Source organism: Ambystoma mexicanum, chromosome 3q (genome assembly GCF_040938575.1).
Source record: "Ambystoma mexicanum isolate Mex_15411 chromosome 3q, UKY_AmexF1_1, whole genome shotgun sequence".
Classification (NCBI taxonomy): domain Eukaryota; kingdom Metazoa; phylum Chordata; class Amphibia; order Caudata; family Ambystomatidae; genus Ambystoma; species Ambystoma mexicanum.
In genome coordinates this window covers 258926652-258948825 of record NC_090926.1, presented here as the reverse complement: position 1 = coordinate 258948825, position 22174 = coordinate 258926652, and the positions used below count along the sequence as shown (strand labels likewise).

General features: G+C 45.2%; 1 protein-coding gene across 8 annotated transcripts in view; it reads right to left on the bottom strand.

The window, feature by feature from the left end:
• The window catches only part of STAT2 (signal transducer and activator of transcription 2), a 1902691-nt gene that overhangs the window by 1650405 nt on the left and 230112 nt on the right, over positions 1-22174 (bottom strand). For all 8 annotated transcript variants that reach the window (XM_069653700.1, XM_069653696.1, XM_069653703.1 and 5 more), the window contains exons 5-6: positions 6837-6929; positions 6505-6583 (exon numbers count right to left, since the gene is read on the bottom strand). In XM_069653700.1, the coding sequence (XP_069509801.1) occupies positions 6505-6583; positions 6837-6929 (172 nt within the window). The remainder of the gene's footprint in view (positions 1-6504; positions 6584-6836; positions 6930-22174) is intronic.

Genomic DNA, 22174 nt, shown 5'->3' with positions numbered 1-22174 from the left:
CCCAATGCTAGAGAGCACTTTTGGAGAACACTTTTACACTTCCAGTCATTACAGCCGTTAATGGAATTACAGTGCGCCCCGCACCACCTTGACACGCACGAAATGTACATGTCCTTATTTCCTTATTTTCACGCTGTGCAGTAGTGCTATAGACCTTGGAGATTACATAGATATGTTTGTATGGATCTGGAAAGTCAGCCTGGTTTCAGATTTCCTGTCTGAGCCCCCAATTACATTCCATAGGAGTCTGGCGGCGCAAAGGCCTGAGGACCCACAGCCACCACTACCTGGGCCACAATTGACAGAGGAACAGGACTCCAAGAGACCAAATGTTCAACATGCGAGGTCTCTGAGTTTTAATCACCCACTAGTTCCGGGATCGGTCATCCAGGTGGCCGGGACACGACCATCGCTTTTGATATAAGTAATTTATAATTCGCCTGTACACAAGTGTTTGGAGGCGTGACAAGACAAGGGAGAGAAGACAGAGGGAGGACAAGAAAAACTATCTTACTAGGCCTTGTGTCATTCAGATCGTGCGAGAACGAGAAGTGCATGGGGAAAGTGAGGGGAAAACCGGGCAGTAATGCTCTGAGTAAGTGCAGCCAGGGCAGCGCGGCTCTGGGTAGTGCAAGGGACTATAGGGTTACAGCCCCCAGGTGCATGATAGGCCCAGAGGCAGTGCAAGGGTGACTGATCAAGAAAGCCTGGTATCCAGAGAGATTCTGAGGGTAGCCAAGCAACCAGTCGGGGGGGGTGGAGAGAGGGGGAAGAGAGAGAGACAGAGAGAGAAAGCAGAGGAGAAGAGGAAGGTTTTGAGCTGCATCCAGAACTTCAGGTGGTCCGGCTCAAGTTTGAGAGGGGCAGGGAGGCCATTTTGTAGGGAGGCACCTGCAGAGGAGAGAGGTCTAAGCCCCCCCCCCCCAACTCTCTGCCTGGAGAAGCTCCTAACCCTTAGAGAGTTGGAGGTAGCTGAGCGAAGGGATCGAGAAGGAAGGTATTTTGAAAGAGCGTTGGATGTAGTGTGGGCACCGGCCGCCCCAGAAAGCCTTGTGCACAATGCAAAGGGCTTTGAACTTGATCCTTGCAGCCACTGGGAGCCACTGGAGAGATTTCAGTGCTGGAGAGATAAACTCCCTGGGCTTGAGGCCAAGGATAAGTCTTGCAGTCCTGTCCTGGATTAGTTGCAGAGGGTGGAGAGTAGAGGAAGGCAGATTGAGAAAGAGTTCAGCCTAGAGAACCAGGGCTCTGGAGACAGTGAGCTTCTGGGGGAAAGTGAGAAAGGAAGAGTCCCTTTGAGGAGGTGCAGCTGGTAGTGGGACTTCTTGGCGACGTCCAAGATTTGAGGAGAGAAAGAGAGAGTGGAGTCGAAGATGACAAGGTTTTTTGACTCAGGCAGGCGAACGAAGAGGGCCCAAGGTGGGCGGGCCAGAGTGAGAGAGGGGAAAGCAGGGGAATGGGTCCCAATGAGAAGGATCTCCGTCTTACTAGCATTAAGGCAGAGATTGTTGGAAGCACACCAAACCCAAAACGTGAATAGACTGTTCCAATACATCTTAACTTCAAAACTGCAGTGTTCAGCCAGTTGGTCTGCATCACTGTTCTCATGAGGCTGTTCCTGATCTACGAATTGAGGAAGCAGTGCTTGCCTTGTTATCCCTGGAATGGCCCTCAAGGCACTAATCCATTAAGTAGCTCCTCCCACATTTTTCCTGCTTTCTTCTGAGCTTGCCAAATGAAAATTTAGAAAGCATACTGAGATGGTTTTCTGTCATGGAATTATTTCAACAATTTTTCACCTAACGTGGAAGCACTTACAAATATATAAAATGCAACCTTTTGCATCCAGTTCCCGGGGGTGGACCAGTGCGGGAGGATCACCTGGATGAGGGGTCTTTGGGGAGTGGAAGTGGGATACCAGATGAGGAGATGCGGTAAACCCTTCACTGTAACACCTTTACCCCAGGTAGGATACTTAGGAACTCAACCCCCACCCTTTTCCAACACAAAACTTTCCCATAGATAGCTCACTGAGAGAGAAAACGGACTAACACCCTTGCTGTATACCTGACGTGTCCCAATACAATGGTCAAGCAGGGTCAAGCAATTACTGATCATTACACACACCTGACTTCATCACACTTCCGTAAACGGATAAAAGGCAGAGCACGAAAGCACACTCTGAGCAAGGCAAAGCACACAAGGAAGCAGCATCTCCAAGATGGCAGTTTAATACAAAGCGAAAGACGGCAAGACCGAAGAGGATTGCAAGGTGAGAAGTGCCCTTGAATTTTTCACCGAAAGAACGTAACTTTCATGAGCCTTCGAGAATAGGAAATGTAAGACCTGGAATCAAAGCTGAAGAATCCTGTATTGTGTGTCGGAGGTACCCGCGGATCTCCTGCGTCGATAGTCAAGGCGGATAGAATTGTTTGCTGCCGTGGTACTGTCATTGGCTCCTACAACAAAGCAGCACCAGTGAAGTCAGCACAGCCAGTGAGTTGGGGAGACTGATAGCAGACGGGGCTGTGTGGAAACCAAGGGTGCACGCAGAAACATTGAATAAAGAAAATGGAAGAACAGTTTATGAAGCGTATGTGTCAAGCGACGCAAATATAATTAAAACAGCAGATGAGTGACTGAACTCTGAAGCTAAGATACAATACCGTAGACAGAGTGGTCTGGCACCACATGGGTGCTTATTTGAAAGTCTCTGTTAGGTATCTAAATGAAAGGTGACAAATGTTAAAAGGAAAGGAATTGCAAAATCAAGGTGGTCCTGCAACGGAACAAGCCAAACCCTGTGCACATTCGAAAGTCTTCGATACTTGACTTAAATTGAAATTGGTCCAAGCCCGGACGAGTGAGAATAATTCTGTTAAAAAAGGGATCTGAGCCCAGCTCAGGGGGATCCGGGTGAACCGTGAGTCCCTAGAAAAAGAATATCCTACGAACATTGCGCTAAAGGGATCTGAGCCCGGATGAGGGGGTTCCAAGGTGAATAGTGAATCACCTGAGGTTAATACTTGTGAAAATCTAAAGAGGAAAATAACTTGTTTTTTATTTGGTTGCATCAGACCCTCCGAGTGAAGAGACTTTGAGAAGCAAAGAGACTTGCGCACAGAAGGCCCTGATGCTGATTGAACTGTATCCTCGTGCTTAAGAAGCCAGAGACTGTGCTGCGCTCGAGTGAAACGCCTTGTCCCGTGCTGAAAATGCAGGGAAGGGAGGCCAAACGCCTGAACATTGTGACACATCATTTTGTGACCACTTTTCTTTTTCATAACACTATTTCCCACAATATTTGTATTTAGAGGTAAGGATTGGCAATAGGTTTATTAGTATACGCCCTTTTATTTTGATATGACACCACTAGGACTGTGTGATTATTATTTGATGGTCATAGCCTGCTCCCATCTGTAGATTTAGGATTAAACAGGCATTTTTCAAACCCTTTTTCTGAAGTTTAATAAACACCCTTGAACTGTGGTCACTTGTGTCTGTGTTACTGTTGCTACCATGCCTTCCTTACATAGGTCACAGAGATTCAGTCCAGTCTCCACCGATATTATGAGAGGTGTTCACAAATAGCACATTCAGGCACACCCTGCCCTTTAAATTAGCACTTTGCTGGGGTTCCACCATGCTCTTGTCATGTCTGAGATTATGTCTGGTGTTGTGTTATGTCAGCTGAATCCGATGAGTCCCAGAGAAACACTCAGCATTTCGCACGAAGGGGATGCTTAGCGACGCAACAAAAATCAGCTAACAATTGTCTTTACACAGAGAGCACTCACATGCGCGAACATTTGTGCAATCCAAAACCTGCCCGATTCAAATATCAGGACCAAACTTTAAGTGATCACCAGATTTGGGGCAGGTGAAACCTCTTCTACACAGCTCCCACGAAAGCTTTGGGTCAACTATTTCTCTTAGTTCACTTCAGTTAAGTTTGCCGTTAATTAATAATTTGTCAGATCCCACGCGACTTTAGAAAGAATTCTGCAGTGTGCCGACCCAATTGTATAATGTAAATTGTGGCGTTTACGGAAGTCAAAGCTCACCGTCTCATTCCCGGCTCTTTGGCTGCCGCTGGTCCCAACTCCAAACAGACCCAAACACACTTTCCGCGTGACCTGCAGTCTTTATAGCAGTCAGCTGGAGGGTAAAGGGACCGCTACTCACTCTTTCGTTTTGTCATGAGAGGACAAAGGCAGTGAACATGGCAAGGGAAATGTGCACAAGATCACACAGTGAATAGCTTTGAGTCAAACAACATGCACACAGGAACCAAGACACATGTACACTGAAGCCCAGGGTGTGCAAGTAGAGCAGGATAACAATACAAATATATGAAAAGGGATGTTGAGTAAGCACTTAGAGGCTCCTAATGATTACAAAGAAATTCTGCAAGCTCCTTATCCACAATTGCTGTTACAGCTACTGATAGTGCTAAGCCCACATACAGGGCAAGCAACGACAGGATCTGTGAGCTAACACCCTTGATGGTATTGTATAAGGTAATTTAAAGACAATACTCACAAGGATGAGAAATACCACCTAAAATGTCAGCGAAGCCCACAAACCCTGTTGATCGAACAGGGTCTCAGAAAGGCTATAACAGCAATGGGAGGATAACATAATACATAAGACTTGTGACAAGGGGCAAGTAGGACTAGTGATTACAGAATAGTGGACCCATGGCCTGGGTCCAAAATACCTTCAGCTATCCCTCCGCAAATACCTCCCCTCTCAAGCTCTTCACTCCTCTACCTCCAACTCCCTCAGGGTCAGTTGTTTTCCAAAGAAACAAGCTGGGGGTAGATCTCCGTCTTCGGCTGGAGCCTCCCTCTGCAACAGCCTCCCTGTCACTCTAAAACTTGAGGAGAACCATCTCCGGTTCCGGAAGCACCTCAAGACCTTCCTCTTTGCTTCTGCCTTTGCTCCCCCTCTCCCCTGCTGATCTGCTCTCTCTTGGTACTGTCACCTGGCCACCCTCTGTCCCCTGGGCCCAGGTACCTGCTCACCCTGCACTGCCTCCTGGCCACCCCTTGCACTGGGGACTGTATCTGTACCCATACAGTCCCCCACCCCATTTTCTTCTTTTCTGCACTTATCAGACTTACCCAGTTTGCTGCCGTAAACACAGCACTTGCCAATTGCTGGCTGCACTACCACTGTTTATTACCTCTATTATTTATTTTTATTATTTATAAATCTGTTCTCCTCTGCTCCGCACTTCCCACTCTTCCCCCTTCCACGCACTTTTTCCCCCTTTCCATGCACTTGCGCATTCTCAATGTCACTAGGCCTAGTAATATCGTTGTTTTGTTCTCCCTTGTTCCCCTCCCTTGCCTTGTCGCGCTCTGACACACTTATGTACGAGCGCGATACAAATAAATTATCATATCATATCATATAGTGAGGAAAACAGACATTCACACAGGAGCTAGCTACAACAACACACCACACCTAATAATCAATAGGAAACACATGAGGAAGTGCAAGGGAAAACCTGGAATAGATTCCAAGAGAAAGTAAAGGAACAGGGGAAACGAAATTACAAAGGCAAAACCCCATCCATGGGAAAAAAAAGCAAAATGCTAAATCTATAAACTTGGAGAGACTAAAGGATCAAGGTTTCACAGCAGAAAAGGGCAAAGTCAAAGAAATATATAACACAGGCAAACTGGGCTGCACAAAAAAAGGAAAGCACTGGGAAGTGCAGCCTGAAAAACAGAGGAAGACAGAAAGGGAATCCAGGAAGCAGAAATCACTAATAAGCACATTAGATTCGAGCTCCAGGTAAAAGAAACAAGAAAATAGAGACTAGGAACCAGAAACAAGGGACCAGTCACAAACAGGAACACTGCATCAATGACCAGCGCTGGACTGAAGCAAACTGAGGCTTTTAAAGCTACTTAACGAGCACACGCCTCAGGTGTGCTGCTTGCTGCACATGCCAGCCTATGGTGTTGCTTATCCTCCCACCCAACCTTGTCCTACAAGGGTGGAGATGAAGCAGTGGGCCAGGCATTCTGGGAAGCATAGTCTTTTGATTAAAGCAGCATGCTGGCTGCCAAAAACCTGGAATGGATCTGGAAGGGAAGTAGCATGGAAAATAAGGATTTAGCCCTCCAAATTCACCACAGCACTCTGGATATCTCACTGACCAAAACACTTCCCGCCACACTTCTTTCAACTATTTTCCATACATTTGAGGTTCTACCAAGGCAAACTCCTAGGTTTATATCCTATGTTTTCTACTACTGGTGCTAACGGACTCCCATGAATGGGTGAGAGGTACTGTTTGGCTCAATTGAGAGGCTGAGGTAGGAGATTGGGTCCTTTGGATTGGTAAAAGGTGTAGTCTAACATGCATGATTAAGAGATGTTGACCAGCTCCCAAGAGTGGGTAAGGATCTGGACTGGCTACTAGGATTATGAAGAGATGCAAGCTGGCTGGTTCAAGTAGGCAAGGAATGAGGACTGGCTCCCACTCACCTTGGGCTTGGTAGTTTTTGTATCTGAAATCAAAAATCTCTTGCTGCTCCTCCAGGGATTTCACATCCTGATCGATGGCCTGTAAAACAAAAAGAAATTAAGTGGAATAGCTGGTCTGTGCAGAGGTACACTGGCCGATCTGGTGGGTGTTTTAGTGCTGGAATACCAAATGTGTGCTCTGATCAGAATTGAGGTGGGTTAGTAGTTTGGGAGAGGGCATGTGTGGTGCGATTGTTCCAGACTTTGAATAGCAGGGGTTGCCACAGGTTGGCTCTCCTATTAAATGCAAAGAGTTGCATATAAATGTATGCTTGGTCCACTGATGGGCCTACCTGTACTTTCTGCTTCACTTCCATCACCCGCTGCTCGATTTCCTTGTGTCTTGGGGTTTCCAATATAGCATGGGGCGTCTGTTCTGTGAGACTCTGGGGGAGTAGGAGCACAATAGAAAGGCAGAGTTAGATCCAGCCCGGCAATGCATAAGCCTGTGAGGCCTCCAATGCGAGAAACACCATCAGTCAGCCTGAAGGCACATCAGTTCACACACTGGTGGTTATTAGTACTAATGATCAGTCCCACTGATGCACTAGGTGGCACTTTACTGCACAAGCAGTAGTGTGCCTAGCTAGGGCTTTCCCCTTAGGTGCACAGGGTTTACATTTTGATAACCAGTCATGTTCACTTGGAGGCAAACCAGGCCAGTCACTAGGCCCAAAATGCACATTTGCCCATGGTTTTTATGCCACAACAAAATAACAGTGTACCCATTTATGGATATTAGTGAGAGCAAATCATAACCAAGAGTGCTTACAAAGCAAGTGCAGCATTTCCTAAGAATGTAAGAAGGGTAGTTGAGTACAAAAGAGGGGCATAGCCCACTGAAAAAAGGGAGACTTATTTTACCACGGCATATGCCACTGGTGAGGGATATTAAGGATGATAAAATAGTTAGGAAACAGTTCAGAGGAAAACAACCAAGATAGTCTGAGCTGTAAACATGGAATCATATAAAGAGAGATGCAAGGGCATAACTCTGCAAAGCCACATACAGGAGTGGTTTAAGGTGAAGGGATCTGGAGATGAGACTCATCGGTGGAAGTCAAGAATAATGCAAAGGAGTTCTTCATATAATGTACACAAAAGTCAAAAGTGTACTTCCAGCATGAGCATGACAAGAAAAACAAACAGAATTCAAGTAGCTACGTGGCAGTGTGAAAGACTGCACAGACATCCTTAGAGTGATAAAATGCATATACTTTTAAACAGCATGGGCAACATCTCTCAAGGTTTACACACCGGGGAAATGTGGCACAGTTTCGTTCCATTCACTCAGTTAAAACAATTGTGAAAAGGAAGGTTTCTGTGTATTGAATCTCCGAGTTTCCCACCTGCCATTGAAGCAAACGTAGATAGAATTAGCCAATACATACAGACTGTCCATCTAGATCAGAGCAACCACTTATGTGAGAAGACTAATAGTTTGGGTGCACGCAGGTAATATATAACTCTAATAATAGAAGTTCTCCCGGGAAAAGCACTTCAGGGGACCACGCCACCATCACCCACAGGTAACGTGTATGATCAGAGTGCCATTGGAAGTTGAACTCCTCGAGGAACCTCTCGGTTCCATCAGTTAAGGGGAACAGTACTGATCTTGATGGGTTGAACTTGAACCCTGAGAAACGTCCAAAATCCAAAATGTCCACCATGGCCGGTGTTAGATTGGATTTGGAGGTCTTTTATGAACAGAATCAAGTCGTCGGCATAAAGTGAAATAACCAGTTTATGCGTGAACCTGAAAGTGAACCCCAACTCACAGGGGCACCCCTTGAATATATTGGGGTACCCCATATCACGCTCACACCAGTGTAAATGCACCCCTCTAGGGAATTAAGGCCACAAGTCTTCATCTTGCAAGGATAACAAATGTAATCTGTACAAAAATGAGGATTGGCGGGGAGAACACAGGACTCTGCCCCCCCCGACCAGCATTCTGTCTTCCGTGGCTGGCTCCTGCAGACTAATGCCAAGCAGGCGTCTTATATACTGTTCGACTTGGTCACTGGATACCGGCATAGCTCATCCAAAATTGTCCTTCTTGCATTTCAAGGGATTCTGCAATCTTCCTTCTTGCATGGCCAGGTTTACATTTGGACCAACCTACTTAACATACTGCTGCCTCTGCAGGAACACATTATAGCTCCTATTTATCATCATTTGCTATGTTATAAGCATTTATATATAAACACACCTTCTCACCATACTCCCACCACTTCACTCAATATTCTTATATTTCATCTGGTCCAGCAATTCGCCTAAAAACCCTGTTTTCACATGCGGTTACATTGTCTACATGAGCCCCAGCCTGCCTGGGTGTTTTGATAGACAGGGAACAGTTGCTCAGTTACCTCGTGCTCTCTGCCAGCCTTAGCGAACCCTACGGCAGTGCCTGTAGTCTATTTTTAGCACAGGGTGCATTCACTGTGCTTTGAGAAAAGCTAACTACAATTTAACCGTTTTACAAATATATTCAGCTAAATAGTTATTTGCACCTTATATCTAAATACTATCTTCATTTAGATACCCTCCTACCCCCTAAACTCTTAGTGCTTAGGAAAGAGTTAACAGAAGTCTTGCCTAATTCTAAAGTGCTTAGGACGCTTGAGAATGAAGACAAGCACTTGCTCTTTCCCAACATTCCCCCTTTCATTACTTCTACAGTAACAAACTCATCCCCACCCCACATATCTACAACCCCAGAAATATTAGTTTGAGTTTCGCTGTTTATTGTATGGCAAGATGTTTTAGATCCCCCAATTGATACCATCATCTTCGCATTATTAGGGACTATATGAACACAACATCGGAGACCCAATTGGCACGTGCAGAAGAGAACCAAGAAGAACACAATCACAGGCACCAGTAGTTTTACTGCTGCCCCCAGCCATGACGGGACCCAATCAAAGGCAAGCGACAGCAAGTTCTAAACTCCAGGTTCTTTCTTCATTTGAACACCTAGATTGAGCACTGCCTTGATATGGGATAGTGACCCATTCTCAGAATCCTCCGGGGGTAAAAAAAGTGCAGCAGCTGCTTGTACCCCAGGAGCCAAAAAAGATGAAAAAGAAAGTCTTTGCTGAGCTAAAAGGCTGATACTAGTCAGGTATTCCTCTGAGCAGTGTGGAACAGTCTGTTTGAGACAGTTTGATCACTTCTTTCTTCCCCGCCATTGAAATCTGCCTTTTTCTGGCAGCATACCAAATTCTTATGTGATCTGCAAGCTTCTTTAGGTGCTAGAGTGGCTGTTGGCACCTCGACAGCCATTTCTTCTCCCTTCAGGTGTTCTTCAAGGATTACTGGTAGCACTGAGTGCAGGGTGGCCAGTGAACACTTATACCCCTCCAAAATGGTAGGAGGTGCAGGTAGGCTTGTCGGCCACAAACCCAGTAGTAATTCATCACCGCTGCCGTACCTTTCGTCATATCAGGGATCACAAGAGTGTGGTTACACTGTGTGTTTGCGCCACCAAGAACCGTTCCTTCATTGCTAAAACAAAGTTCAAAGTTTTCGTTTCTATGTATTCGCACTGGCTTCTTCATTGTTGCAATCCGTGTCAGCCTTGTGATGTGTTTGGACAATATTTGCACACGCATAGTCTCTATTTGGGATATTGCTTCTCCACTGTACTCGATCAGTCCATCTGCCGGGCACATCACTGTGGTGCCCTGCCATTTGTCATTGTCATTTGAGTAACCTCCCAAGGAAAAATATGGTCCTTGTAGACACTGGCGGTATTTTGCGTTGCCATTGCATAACGCTGGGTATAGATCAACGCTCCTCAACTGCACGCTGTGTGCCTGGAATGTGCCCTTTATCCCCTATAGTGCAAGATGTACCAAGCAATGTGCCTCTGTAGTTGGGACGGGATGTGGAACTAAAACCTTTGGAGCCCCTGATGTGTGCGGGATAAGTGCCACACGTAACAGCTTTCATTGATTATATTCCTTCCTGTAATGCGCATATCAGAGTACCAGCTATTCAATGTTTCTAAATGCTGGATGTCAGAAATAGCGTCAAAGCCCAACCCCTTATATAAATGGTACGTCATTCATACTTCCCATTTCATTCGTCTAAGAAAACTTGTAGGGTTGGCCGGCAAAAAGTGAGCCATTTTGTATTTCCTTTTTTATAGACATATTAGCATTTGTTCCCAACTGTCCATCCCCCCTTTATATGGCCACCCCATATAACAGACATCCCTTCATCCACTCCAACAACCACGTCCAGTGTCATACAAACGATTGTACTACTACATTTCTACAATACATAACGTGTATTATCATTATCCCTACATAACAGATGTCGGTCAGCCATCTTGCCGATTCCTGGAGAGGAGAAAAAAGGTTATCAAGAAAGAGAGAGAAAGAAGGAAAGAAAGAGGGTGAGAGAATGAAAGAGAGATGGAAAGAGAGAAAGAAAGAGCGAGAGAAAGAGCGATAGAAAGAAATCGCAAGAGAAAGAGCGAGAGGGACAGAAAGAGAAAGAGAGAGGGAAAGAGAAAGAGAGAAAGAGAAAGAGAGGCAAAAAAGGGAGAGAGAGAGGGGGAGAGAGCGAGAGGGAGACCGAGATGGAGGGAAAGGGGGAGAAGGAAAGAGGGAGAAGGAAAGAGGGAGACCCTTTTTCCACCAGGGCCAACTGGGTTCTAGACCCCCCAAAAATAAATAACATTGATAAAAGAAAAAACAATAAAAAATGAAAAAAGAAAGAAAAAAGAAAACAATCTGGCGTGTGCCACTGCACACCACCCTGGCATGGATCCTCAAAAATGTCTCTTCTTTGGCTATGCCCTTACTAAACTTTGCCTTGTCTCAGGTGCTCTTCGGACATCCGAGAGATGCACCCAATATTTAACTACTTCATACGGACAGCGAGAGGAGTACAGAACGCCACCTCATATGGACCTTTAAACCTGGGGCTGATCATTTTCCCAGATAATAATGGTCCAGTTGTAATATGGGTAATGATGTGTATGGAACTGTGGTCTCACTTTCTACAGGGGTGGTCACTATTTCTCCCCCCCCTCTACCGCACGCCACTGCCGCCCCTGTGTGCTTCCGTCCCGTCCCCTGGTCAATTATTTATGACCCATCAACATATAATATGTCTCCTTCCGTCAATGCATAAGCCGTTCATTGGAGTGGGAAAATAAATAAAACTCCTGTATATAATCTGGAGTTGCTAAAACAGGGGCCGTGCAAATAGCTTAAGTACTCAAATCGTCTAGTCATTTTGTCAGCCCATTCAAATATACTTTTAAGTCCTCTGTCCTTCCCTGATACTTTGTAACAGTGGCCTTGTGTAGACTGCATAGTCTAGGATCCATGATTTACAACAATTACATAAGCCCAAAAAATGGCTTCATTTCCTTCACAGTACTGGGCCTAGGGGGTGGCGCGTACTGCCGCCGCACTATCTGGTAATATTGTTACCCCATTGTGATTTGTCCCAAGTATAGTACCTCCTGTTGGCTGTATTATAGCTTCTTTTTATCTGCCTTGTACCCTTTGTGAGCCAGCAATTACAATAATGCAACAGAATCCCTCTTGCACTAATGTTCATTTTCACTATATATCAACCGATCACCCACATACTGGATGATTGTGCTAAGCACCTTACTTCAATGTCATCTGTACAGGGGTCACATCTCTCAGTAACCCAACATCATGTGGATTAACTGTCCATAATTATGCTGGTACATATCGCATGTCCTCCTCAAAAAAATAAAAACAACTGGGTCACCACTGCCATCAGGGGGCACTGTACCTCCCTATACTGCACCATGATATCACAAGGGATGCAGATTCACAAAATCTCCCCATTTTGCTTACTGTCCTCAAATAACTCCTCATCAGTCATTTTCTTTAATTATACTGTTGGGTCTATACATAATATTGTGCGCCACTTGCACCCATCCAGGTATGTACCAATCAGGAATAGATAATTGGGTACTCTCTCATTTTTGTTGACGGGGGGTCAAATCTGTTGGAATGGAGAGTCCAAAGGAGAAAAAAAGTGAATTACAGATTGACTACCCCTCTCTAGAAGTCATGTATGTAACACATGTGAGGGTGGAGGTACCTTGTCTCAATCATTTGCAGGGTTAACACCTTAATGGTTGAGTTATTGAAGCTAAATGCAATTCTGCAAAACGTAAATCTCTTTAATTATTTTTCATAAAAACACATTAAAAACATTACAAACATTTTCCTCTAATGATCATCATTCATACCATTCAGTCAACATGCTCCTATTATAACAACGGGGTACTGTAACTTGAATATTCTTCCAGCATAACAATTAGTGTGAATATGCATACATGACATAGGAAAAAAGAATTTGGTTTTCCTTTATCGGTCGCCATATGTTTCGGCCCTTGATTGTGTACCACTTATGTCAGCAGTGGTCAGTAAAATAGATGTTGGGCCATCTTCAGGACAAAGGTTACTTCTAGAAGATCAATCTCGTTCCCCATTTAACATAGATTGACAAATCTAAAAACATAAGTATACATATATTAGTATAAAAAAGAGATTATGCTCCCCAATACGACTTGTTGAAAGGTGATGGCTAGTATATATTATCCTAGACATTAACACCGCACCCACCTGTGGTCCATAAACTATGATTTGGACTTCTGAGCTTTTGGACTCCTGGGCGTAGCAGTAATTAAGCATCCAGTGCCCAGTTTCCTACATTAATGAGGAAAATAAACTGATCAATATACTGTTTAGACCATTTCATGTTAATTGATTCATCTAAGTGACAGAACTTACAGGCAAAACATGTATATACTTGTGTCTTCTGATCCAGTCTTAATCCTATCGGGATAGACGGTCGTCCATTTGCTGAAATATGGACCTGTGGGAATCACTATTGGGAACGACAGTGGTGGATTTCCCAGTGACGGGTGTTCTGCCTAAATGTAAAAAAAAGGAGAAATGTACTCCTTAGTTTGTTCTTTTGTGATTCCATAGTGTCTGTATTCCTGTGTCTTGTTAACAGAATCGGAAAATACGGTGAACAAATTATCTCTTCTACATCGGTCACACTTTAGTTGAGCTTAACGATGGAGAGGTCACTCCAATAGTAATTTCTTAGTTTGTGCCTATTAGAAAAATAAAGGTATTTGTTTCACCAATTTGTGTGTTGCATTAATTTCACACAGCTTATTCATGCATATTTAGCAGCGTTCATCTACTATGCAATCTCGAAGTGATGTTAGTCTGTCTAACACAAGGTGTATACTGTCATCCACCTTAATCTATTTCGTCTTGCTCGTGCTGCATGTTAGTGTTCTGTCCTCATTTAAAAGAACCGAGGACGGTTTAAATTAAGGGCAGTTTAAATGAATAACACATTTAGTGATGGTGACTTGGTTTGTCAAACACTGGCGGAAACGCCTGACTTAAAAGAAGCCGGCTCTACATTATCTAGGAGACAGGCGATATGTGACAGACACTGAAATATTGAGAGCGTTCGTTGCTCAGAGATATTTAGTAACGTTCTGTTTAAAGTGCTGAGCACGATGTTAAGTTCACCTTTGCCAGTTACGTTCTTTCGTCTGTTTCATGCTCGCACCGCTCTGTTAAACAGTGTTGAATCTCTTGCCGGCATAGACTCGTACTCGGCAGTAGTTGGCTTTTTAAAGGGTCACATGATTTTCAATACCATCACATGACTCTGGCTGTCCCCGATTGTTTGAAATTGCGATATTTGAATATTGATTTACTGCTGAAGCTGACACATACATATGTTATATGAGTATGTTGTCCATATTAGATTAACCTAATACTGCGGAAAAGACCATATTGCTGGTGTTATTTTACACGTTGGCAAAAATGCCCCGTGATCCTTATTAAATGGTGATGAGATGGTACTGCGTCTGATTTTTAGAAAAGCCATCTGTTAAGGCCTGATTGTAACGTTTATAGGGATGCAAAAACTTGTATTTCAAAACCGGGTGAAGTCCTCTTATTTTTGAGGCACAGATTTAGTACCGTATAGCATGTAGTAATTGCGCATCGTTGGTTAAAATCTAAACGCCCATATTAGACTTGCCCATCAGTCCTATAAGGGAACTGATTGTTATCCCCTCGTCAAATTGCTTTTGTCCCATTCCTTGAGGCCCTTGTAATCCCTGCCCTTGAGGTGATGGCTCATAATTAAATCCCATCCCAGGCCTGTTCTGCATTCCCTTGCGAAATGCCCCCATTTCCCGCAATGCCATCACTGTGATGGTCCCAATCCTCCTCCCCGAGGCCCTATCCTCCCAAAGCCTCCACTCTTGTTACTCAAAATCCTCCTTTTACCCTTGGCGCTCCTTCATACTGCCACTGTGGGTTGGGTACTGTCTCCCCGACCCCATTGTTCCTGTCCTCCTACACCCCATAGTGCCACAATTGTGGCATTCCCAATTTGTTGAGTATCTCTTGTCCTTTCCCCCTGAGCCGGTGCCATCACCAGTGTTTGAACGACAACCTTATTTAGTTTCTTTTCCACTAGTTTTGCCTCGTCCGTTTACCGCTTCTGGACCGTCTCCCTGTCCTGCTCCTTGATTCTCTTACAATTGTGGATCTGAATGTATACCCTCTATCCAGCATGCAACGATCCCTCCACACATCCACAAGCCCGTATTTGTTACAGACCTGCCGCAATTTGCTTGTGGTTCTCGCTGTCCCCCTGTTGGGTTACCCCGACCTAGCCAGCGTGGCCTTCATAACCGCATTGAAGTCCCCAGCCCACCACACAATATTCTCAGGGTGCCTCCTGAGATGTTCCTCCAGAAACTCCAATGCCTCCAGGGAGTCAGTGTTGGGGCCATAGTATTTCACAAAGGTGAATCCCTGCCCTTGTATCAGCCCTGTGAGAACCAAAGCCCTCCCCTCAGTGTCCCGCACCACCTCCTGGCAGCGGAATCCCAACGTGTCCTTGATGGCAATGCAGACCCCTTGTGAGTAGCTCGAGTAGGATTTGGCCAATGCAGCTTTCTCCCGGAAGGCGAGAGATGCGTCTGCTGCAGGAAAGCAACGTCTACCTGGTGTCTCTGCATATATAAAAAAATCTTTCTGGCTTTAGAGTGGCTATGCAGGCCTCAGACATTCCAGGTCCTACAAGTGACTCCCCAATCAGCCATATGGATTAGGGTAAAGCGTCCCCAGAACCAGTTTAATATGAGGTCCCAGCCGACACGGTGAGCCAAGCCTTCCCCATAGAATCCACAGGAGCCATCCGTCATAACCCGTCCTGCCATCAAGCCCCAGCCCCCCCCGGTGGTACTCCTACTTTCAATCTGAGCCTATTATCTTGCCCCACCGTCTACCCCCCTGATGATCTTGGACAGCTTCCCTCTCCAGGGCAGAATAAAGGCCTCCCGAACCCCCACCCACCTCCCAAACCTCCCCAGTATTTGTCTACCCTAATAAATGTTGAGCACAGGGGCTTGCATGCCATAGGAACCAAACTAAAACAATAAATCCTTTAACCAGAACCACCCTCACACCCCCAATCTGCCAGTTAAATCCCCCCCACCCCACAAATTGCATCCAAAGAACCAATGCATGGGAGAGTCTTGAGGCTTAGCCACCCCCACCATCACAGTTTTAGGCCTACCCCATCCTACTTCAAAAACCATAGAAGAGGGCGCTGGGCCACATCCATAGCTTTAGCCTGGGTCGCTGGGCAAGGACCTGTCCTGGCCTTTTCTATTCCTTGCTGGTCCCACGCCGTTATCTGCGGTAACTAAAAGTCACTCGCCACCTCAGGTCATTGAAAGAACAAGGCTTTGCCATTATGCTCAAGTCGCAGGCACGCCGGAAGCAGCATGGCGTATTTGTGCCCCTTCGTCTTGAGCCTTTTCTTCACCTCCATAAAGTTCTTTCTTGATACTTGCACCCCGTTTGAGAAATCCGGGAAGAGCCGAATCGGATTTACGCTGTAACTGAGGGAACCCTGTTAGAGAGAATTCTCTGAAATGTGCTAATTCCCTCCACCTTAGAGACCCCCAGCAACTTTGCTAATATTTGAGGACTTGATTTTTTTTAAACCTGGAGCGAGCGAGACCCTTTTTCTCACTCTCTCATGTATTTCAATGTGATTTCTGAACTTGTGTTTCATTTGGTTATGGAGCATGACAGACTCCATAGGCATCAACTTTTACGTTACGTCACACAACAACTTCAGTGCAGTGGCACAGGGAAGTCTTTCAGATTTCCCAAAGGTTTAAACACCTTCTCTGGGATAAACTACTGTTTCCCAGAGCAGTAAAGTGAAATTGACTTTACTTACATTTGTAACTTTCTAGACCCAGCACACACGATCTTACAATAGGGGGCTGGAGGGGTTACCTAGTATCCACCTTGTCTAGCTTCTCATGTAACATTTTTATGTTACCCTTTTCTCACTGAATGGCTGGTGGCAGTGGTTTCATTTTAACTACCATGGTGTGCATTTTCTGCGGGCTGCGTTCGCAGCTGCAGTAAAACACCCAATGGTGCAATTTTTGTCAAAATGGTCCCGTATTCTTTTTTCACCATTTCGTTGTGGAAAGGTCCTTCTTGAGATTTACTCTGTGCGCCAAACCAGGTTTGGTCCCATTGTTTGCTTTGCCTTTGGCATTTACTGAGTGAAGCCTGTATCTGGCTCCAGGGTATCTGGGGTGGGTGCAAAGTGAGGGGGGGTGCCTGGAACTCCCTGTGCTTAGTCTCCTAGGAGACCCAAATGCACTCTGTAGTGATTGGCCGGCTGACTGTCCGGCAAGGACAGCCACCCTGCTGGGTGACTTGACAGCTGGGCTGGAATGAATGGGAGCGAACTGAATAAAAGGCAAGGCTTTTGGCTTGGAAGGCAGAGTCGACCACTGGATGAAGGAACCGAAGAAGAACTTGAAGAGGACACCTTCTGCAACTCCTGGACTGTTGGTTTGCCCGGTCAAGCCCTGCTGCTGTGCTGAAACTCCAAATTCGTATCGACAGAGAAGCCCCTGCAAGGACGGCTTCTCGCTTTGAGTTGGTGGGATCAATCAACTCCAAAGTAAGCCACCTGGACATTCTTCTCGGAGCTGGTTGAACTTCCAAGAGTTGTTGCTGGAAACCGTATAGCCAACGAGAGGAACACCAGATTGGGTGCGTTGCTTTTAAGTTGGCCAAGAGCTCCAGGGAGATCCTCTGGACTCCCAGGAAGCAGGACTGAGCCCCCTCAACAGAGGGGGAGACCCCAGAAACAAGGAAAGTCCATCTCGACAGCCAGAAACCGCAGTATTGCTATTTGCAGTAGTCGCGAGGAGCTGAAACACCAAAGTGCCACTTGTTGGAAAGATTGCTGGTTGCGAGAGGTGACCATCCCATTGCAGTGCAGGAGTCCCCAGAAGTCCTGTCTCTTGTCCCCACGACTGAGGCCCAGGAACAGAGAGATCTGCAGAGCTGCACAGGAACAGAAGTCATCTGCTGCACTTTTATTTTCAATACAAAAGGTACTGTAAAGTCTGAGAGAACTTACCTCTTAGTGTAGAGTTGCATGCATCTTCTACTACTCAAGTCTAATCAGCTTGTGGACCTACATTTGATTCTTCTTTTCTTTAAAGACTTCTAAAACATTGTGCAAAGGCTTTTCTACTTACCTACCAGAGGCGCTTCATCCTATATAAGACGTTTGCCCATTGACTTTGGCCTAGCCTGTTACACAGAATGACTCTGTTGTGGGGATCCAAAAGTATTTGCCTGCTTAAGAATATTTGTGGTCTCTTGTTTGTTCTAATAACCTTTTCCTTTTACTTCTAACCTTATTCTAAATACAAACAGTAAGATATTAACCTCCCCAGCACCCTAGCTATTGAAGTCACCTGAGGGTGTAGGTTGTCTCTGTGGGCCATGCCAAAAGGGTCTTCACTGATTTTAGAATATTAGGAGTTTGTGTTTTGAAGTGTATTTGAGTGTTACTTTTATATTGCTCCCTTCTGAAGAAGGCTTACTCTAACTGACTGATGAATACATTAATAATTGTTTATTCAAGAAACCTTGGGTGCAAGTGTTTATTTGAATACTTATCACTGTGAATCTTTGTGTAACTCCCCTACAGCTCACACTGACCCCCTTTTAGATAGGCCTGGCTGCTCAACACGCTACCAAAACTGTGTAGTACAAGTTTATACCAAAGGTTGGGTTTCCTATACCTGTAGTCATAGTTGTGTGTAGTGCACCCAAAGGGTACTGCATACAAACTTTGCCCAACAAACCTAACTCCCATAATCGATGCAGTGCGAAGTCCCTGTCGCAGTAATTAAGAAGCTTGGCGATGATGGGCCTGGGTTGTACACCCAGTACCGGTGGGCATCTACCTCGGATACGGTGAGCCCTCTCAATCACAAACGCTAACGAGAAGCCTGATTCACTGAGTACCTGGCGCAGCAGCGGCTCCACCAGCTGTTCCATGGGTCCCTTGTCTGTTGCCTCCAGGACCCCAACTATCCTGAGGCTATTTTGGCAGGAGCTGGACTCCAAGTCGTCCTGTTTCGTCAGTAGCTCCTTGACCGCCCTCTTAAGCAGGACCACTTCTCGTTACGCTGCCATGGATTCATCCTCCACAGTGGAAAGGCGCTGCTCTGCCTCATCCAACCGGTCGCTCTGCTTGTTGAGTCTGATCTGCATGTGGTCGACTTTACGGGTGAGGGTATCCAATTTGCTATCCAGCGAGTTGATGCCGGAGTGTAACTGTGTGAGGATGCCTATGTCCCGCAGCGTGTCTGAGGAAGGGTCAGCGCTAGACTCAATTGCCACCTCCATATCTTGAGATCCCTGTGCTGCGTGTTTTGATTGTGCGGGAGTAACATACGGTTTGGACTGAGTCTTCTCGTTTTTTACCCATCCTGCTTCAGACCAGGGAGTTACTTGGGGTCCTGAAGAGGTGTCTGACATTGATCAGCCCCATTTGGCCCTGCTGCAACCACCCACTGCTGTGGGCAGAGTTCCCCTGTTGCCACCAGAAGCCGCTGGCGAGCCGAGACACCCATACCAGTTTCTCAAGCCCTGGCCGCTAAATGTGGACCGATTACGAATGTTATATGCTATGTCTCGTTTGACGTATCTGTAAGAACTTTTCCAAGAAGGTTTTCTGCCCTTGGCCCCCCAGATTTGGAAAGTTCGGTGCAAATTTATGCAACGGTTTCAAAACTATGAAGCATTAAAAACAAGTTTCACCTTTCACATTGTTTTTGGCACAGGCGAAAATGTGCTTTCAGTGAGCAGTCGCTTAGCCTAAAACGCTGGACAGATTTGCTTCAAATTCAAAACAAGTTGGACATAAAGCAATGCAGATGTGCCTTTTGATGCAAATCTGTACAGTCCTTTTTTTATGTCCCTGGCACCAAAATCTTTTATGAATGTCGCATGGCGCATTGCAGCAACTGAGGCTTTTCAGAAATGAACATCTGCCATTTCTTTCATTGATCCACGCCGTTCTCATGGTCATTTTGGCCACATATCCGCAATGGAGAATCCCATGGAGCGTTGCTTAGAAATAAACTGCTTATATAACGTTAAGCACCTAATGGGGGGGTAGGCATGGCTAATAAAGACCCGCTAGCCTGAGAGAAGCAAAGACTGCAGGGAGGCCTTAAGGCTGTTACGGCCAATCCTGCAACCCCCACATCTCGAATAGGTGCTTAGCAATATTCGGATCCATAGTACCCTCTGGGATGCCAACTGTTTTTTTTCTTCCAGAAAAGTGGGTATGCCATGAAAAGACAAGCTCAATTCCCTTTGAGGAAAAAAACATGATGGCCACCAAGTAACAAAGAAAAGGAGGCAAGTCCTTTTTCTATGTTGCTGGAGGCCGTCGCATCAGGAGGGAGTGGGCTGTGGAGGAACCGCAGGTAAGTAGGCAAGCATGGAAGGGGGGTAAGTAATCGAGGAGGATGGGCCGAGGCAGGCAAAAAAATGGTGGCATGAGGATGAGGCTGCAAAGGAACCCACGCGTTAGTATTCTCCAGATTGCCTGTCGCTACTCCCCCAAGTGCAAATATTGAAAATTATATAGGAAGTATTATTTTTTGTTTTTGTTTTTTTGATTAACAGACAGGCCCATGGAAAGCCAATCTCCAATGTTTAATGAACAAAATGACCCGTAAAATGGCCCGTAAAAAGCCAACACGTGTTTCTGGGCCTAAATTACTTTGAATCATATACAACACGTTAATAACCACAGTTGAAACACTACAATATTTATTTTTTTGGACACTATTTTCAATGTAGAAAGAACTTCAATGCAAACGGTAACAACATATTTACAAAGGTTATATGCAAAGTCATATAAACATCAGAATAACAGTAGCTTAGAAACAAACCCCACCCTAACCCGCAGTACACATCTCGTTACCAACAAAATTCAAATTCAATACAATTCCAAAAATGTCCCCCAAATCTTTGCAAACAATCCATTCTTGCCCTGTTTCCTATATAAACGTTCCTCCATAGCTGCTAAATCTCGCATTTCACACAGCCACATTTCTTTCTCCAACGTAGCAGCAGATAATTTTCTTACCCACTGCAGCCCCTCTAAATAACCACTTTTTTGGCTTTGATTGAGACCATCTAAGATGGAATCATTCCCCAATATTATCGTCTCAAAATTAAAACCAATTGTTTCATCCAGGATCTCCTCACGAATTTCACCAATATCGTTCCAAAACCCTTGAACCTTCACACAATCCCACATCATATGTTCCAACGTACCACTCTCCTGAACACATGCCCAACATTCCGGACCATCCTTTAAACCTCTTTGATAGTTTTTCCGGGGTCCAATAGATCCTATTCAAGATCTTAATTTGTCTTGTCCGTTCAGTCAAACCCAAGGAACACAGTTTGACATTCTCACACATCCTCGTCCAAATTTCCACAGTGATGTCCGTGCCAATTCTCCGACTCCATTCAATTCTTAGCAAATCATTGCTATTATATTCATGCAGGATCTGTCTATATACCTGGCTCGCTAAGCCGCCCTCATTCACCATAGATTTCCTCCTAAGAAAGTCCAGATTCAGACTATTCTGAAAATCAATCACATCAACAGCTATCTTCAATTTCCTGTAGTCTGAAAACTTGAAACCATCAATATGATATTCTCTTTCTAAGTCTCTAGCGCTTTTCCATTCACCCTCAGTGAAGAGGTCACCAATCCAGTTGACACCACCTAAAAACCATTCAGGCCACAATAACACTTTGCCATTCAGTTTAATAGAGGGATTCATCCATATAGACGCATTCAGATCTCTGCAAGCATTCACACCCAACAAGACATTCAAATTCTTCCAGGACTTTCTCAATGATGCAGTCAATGTATCTTTCACACCTCTCGATTCTGTAGTTAACAATGCCCTAGGCGACAAAGGACCATTAGCACTAGCCTCGGCCGTAGCCCACACACTAGGATCCGTCTCCATGAAATCGACTATGAAAGCACATTTAAAGGCTAGATGATGGCCCTGAAGTTTGGTACTCCTAGCCTGCCTTTCTCCAATGGCAACTGTAGCTTCCACAAACTCAATCTTGGCGGTTTCTTGTCCCATAAGAAACCTTGTACAAGCCTGTCCAATTCTGTCCAATGAGAAGCCTCAATA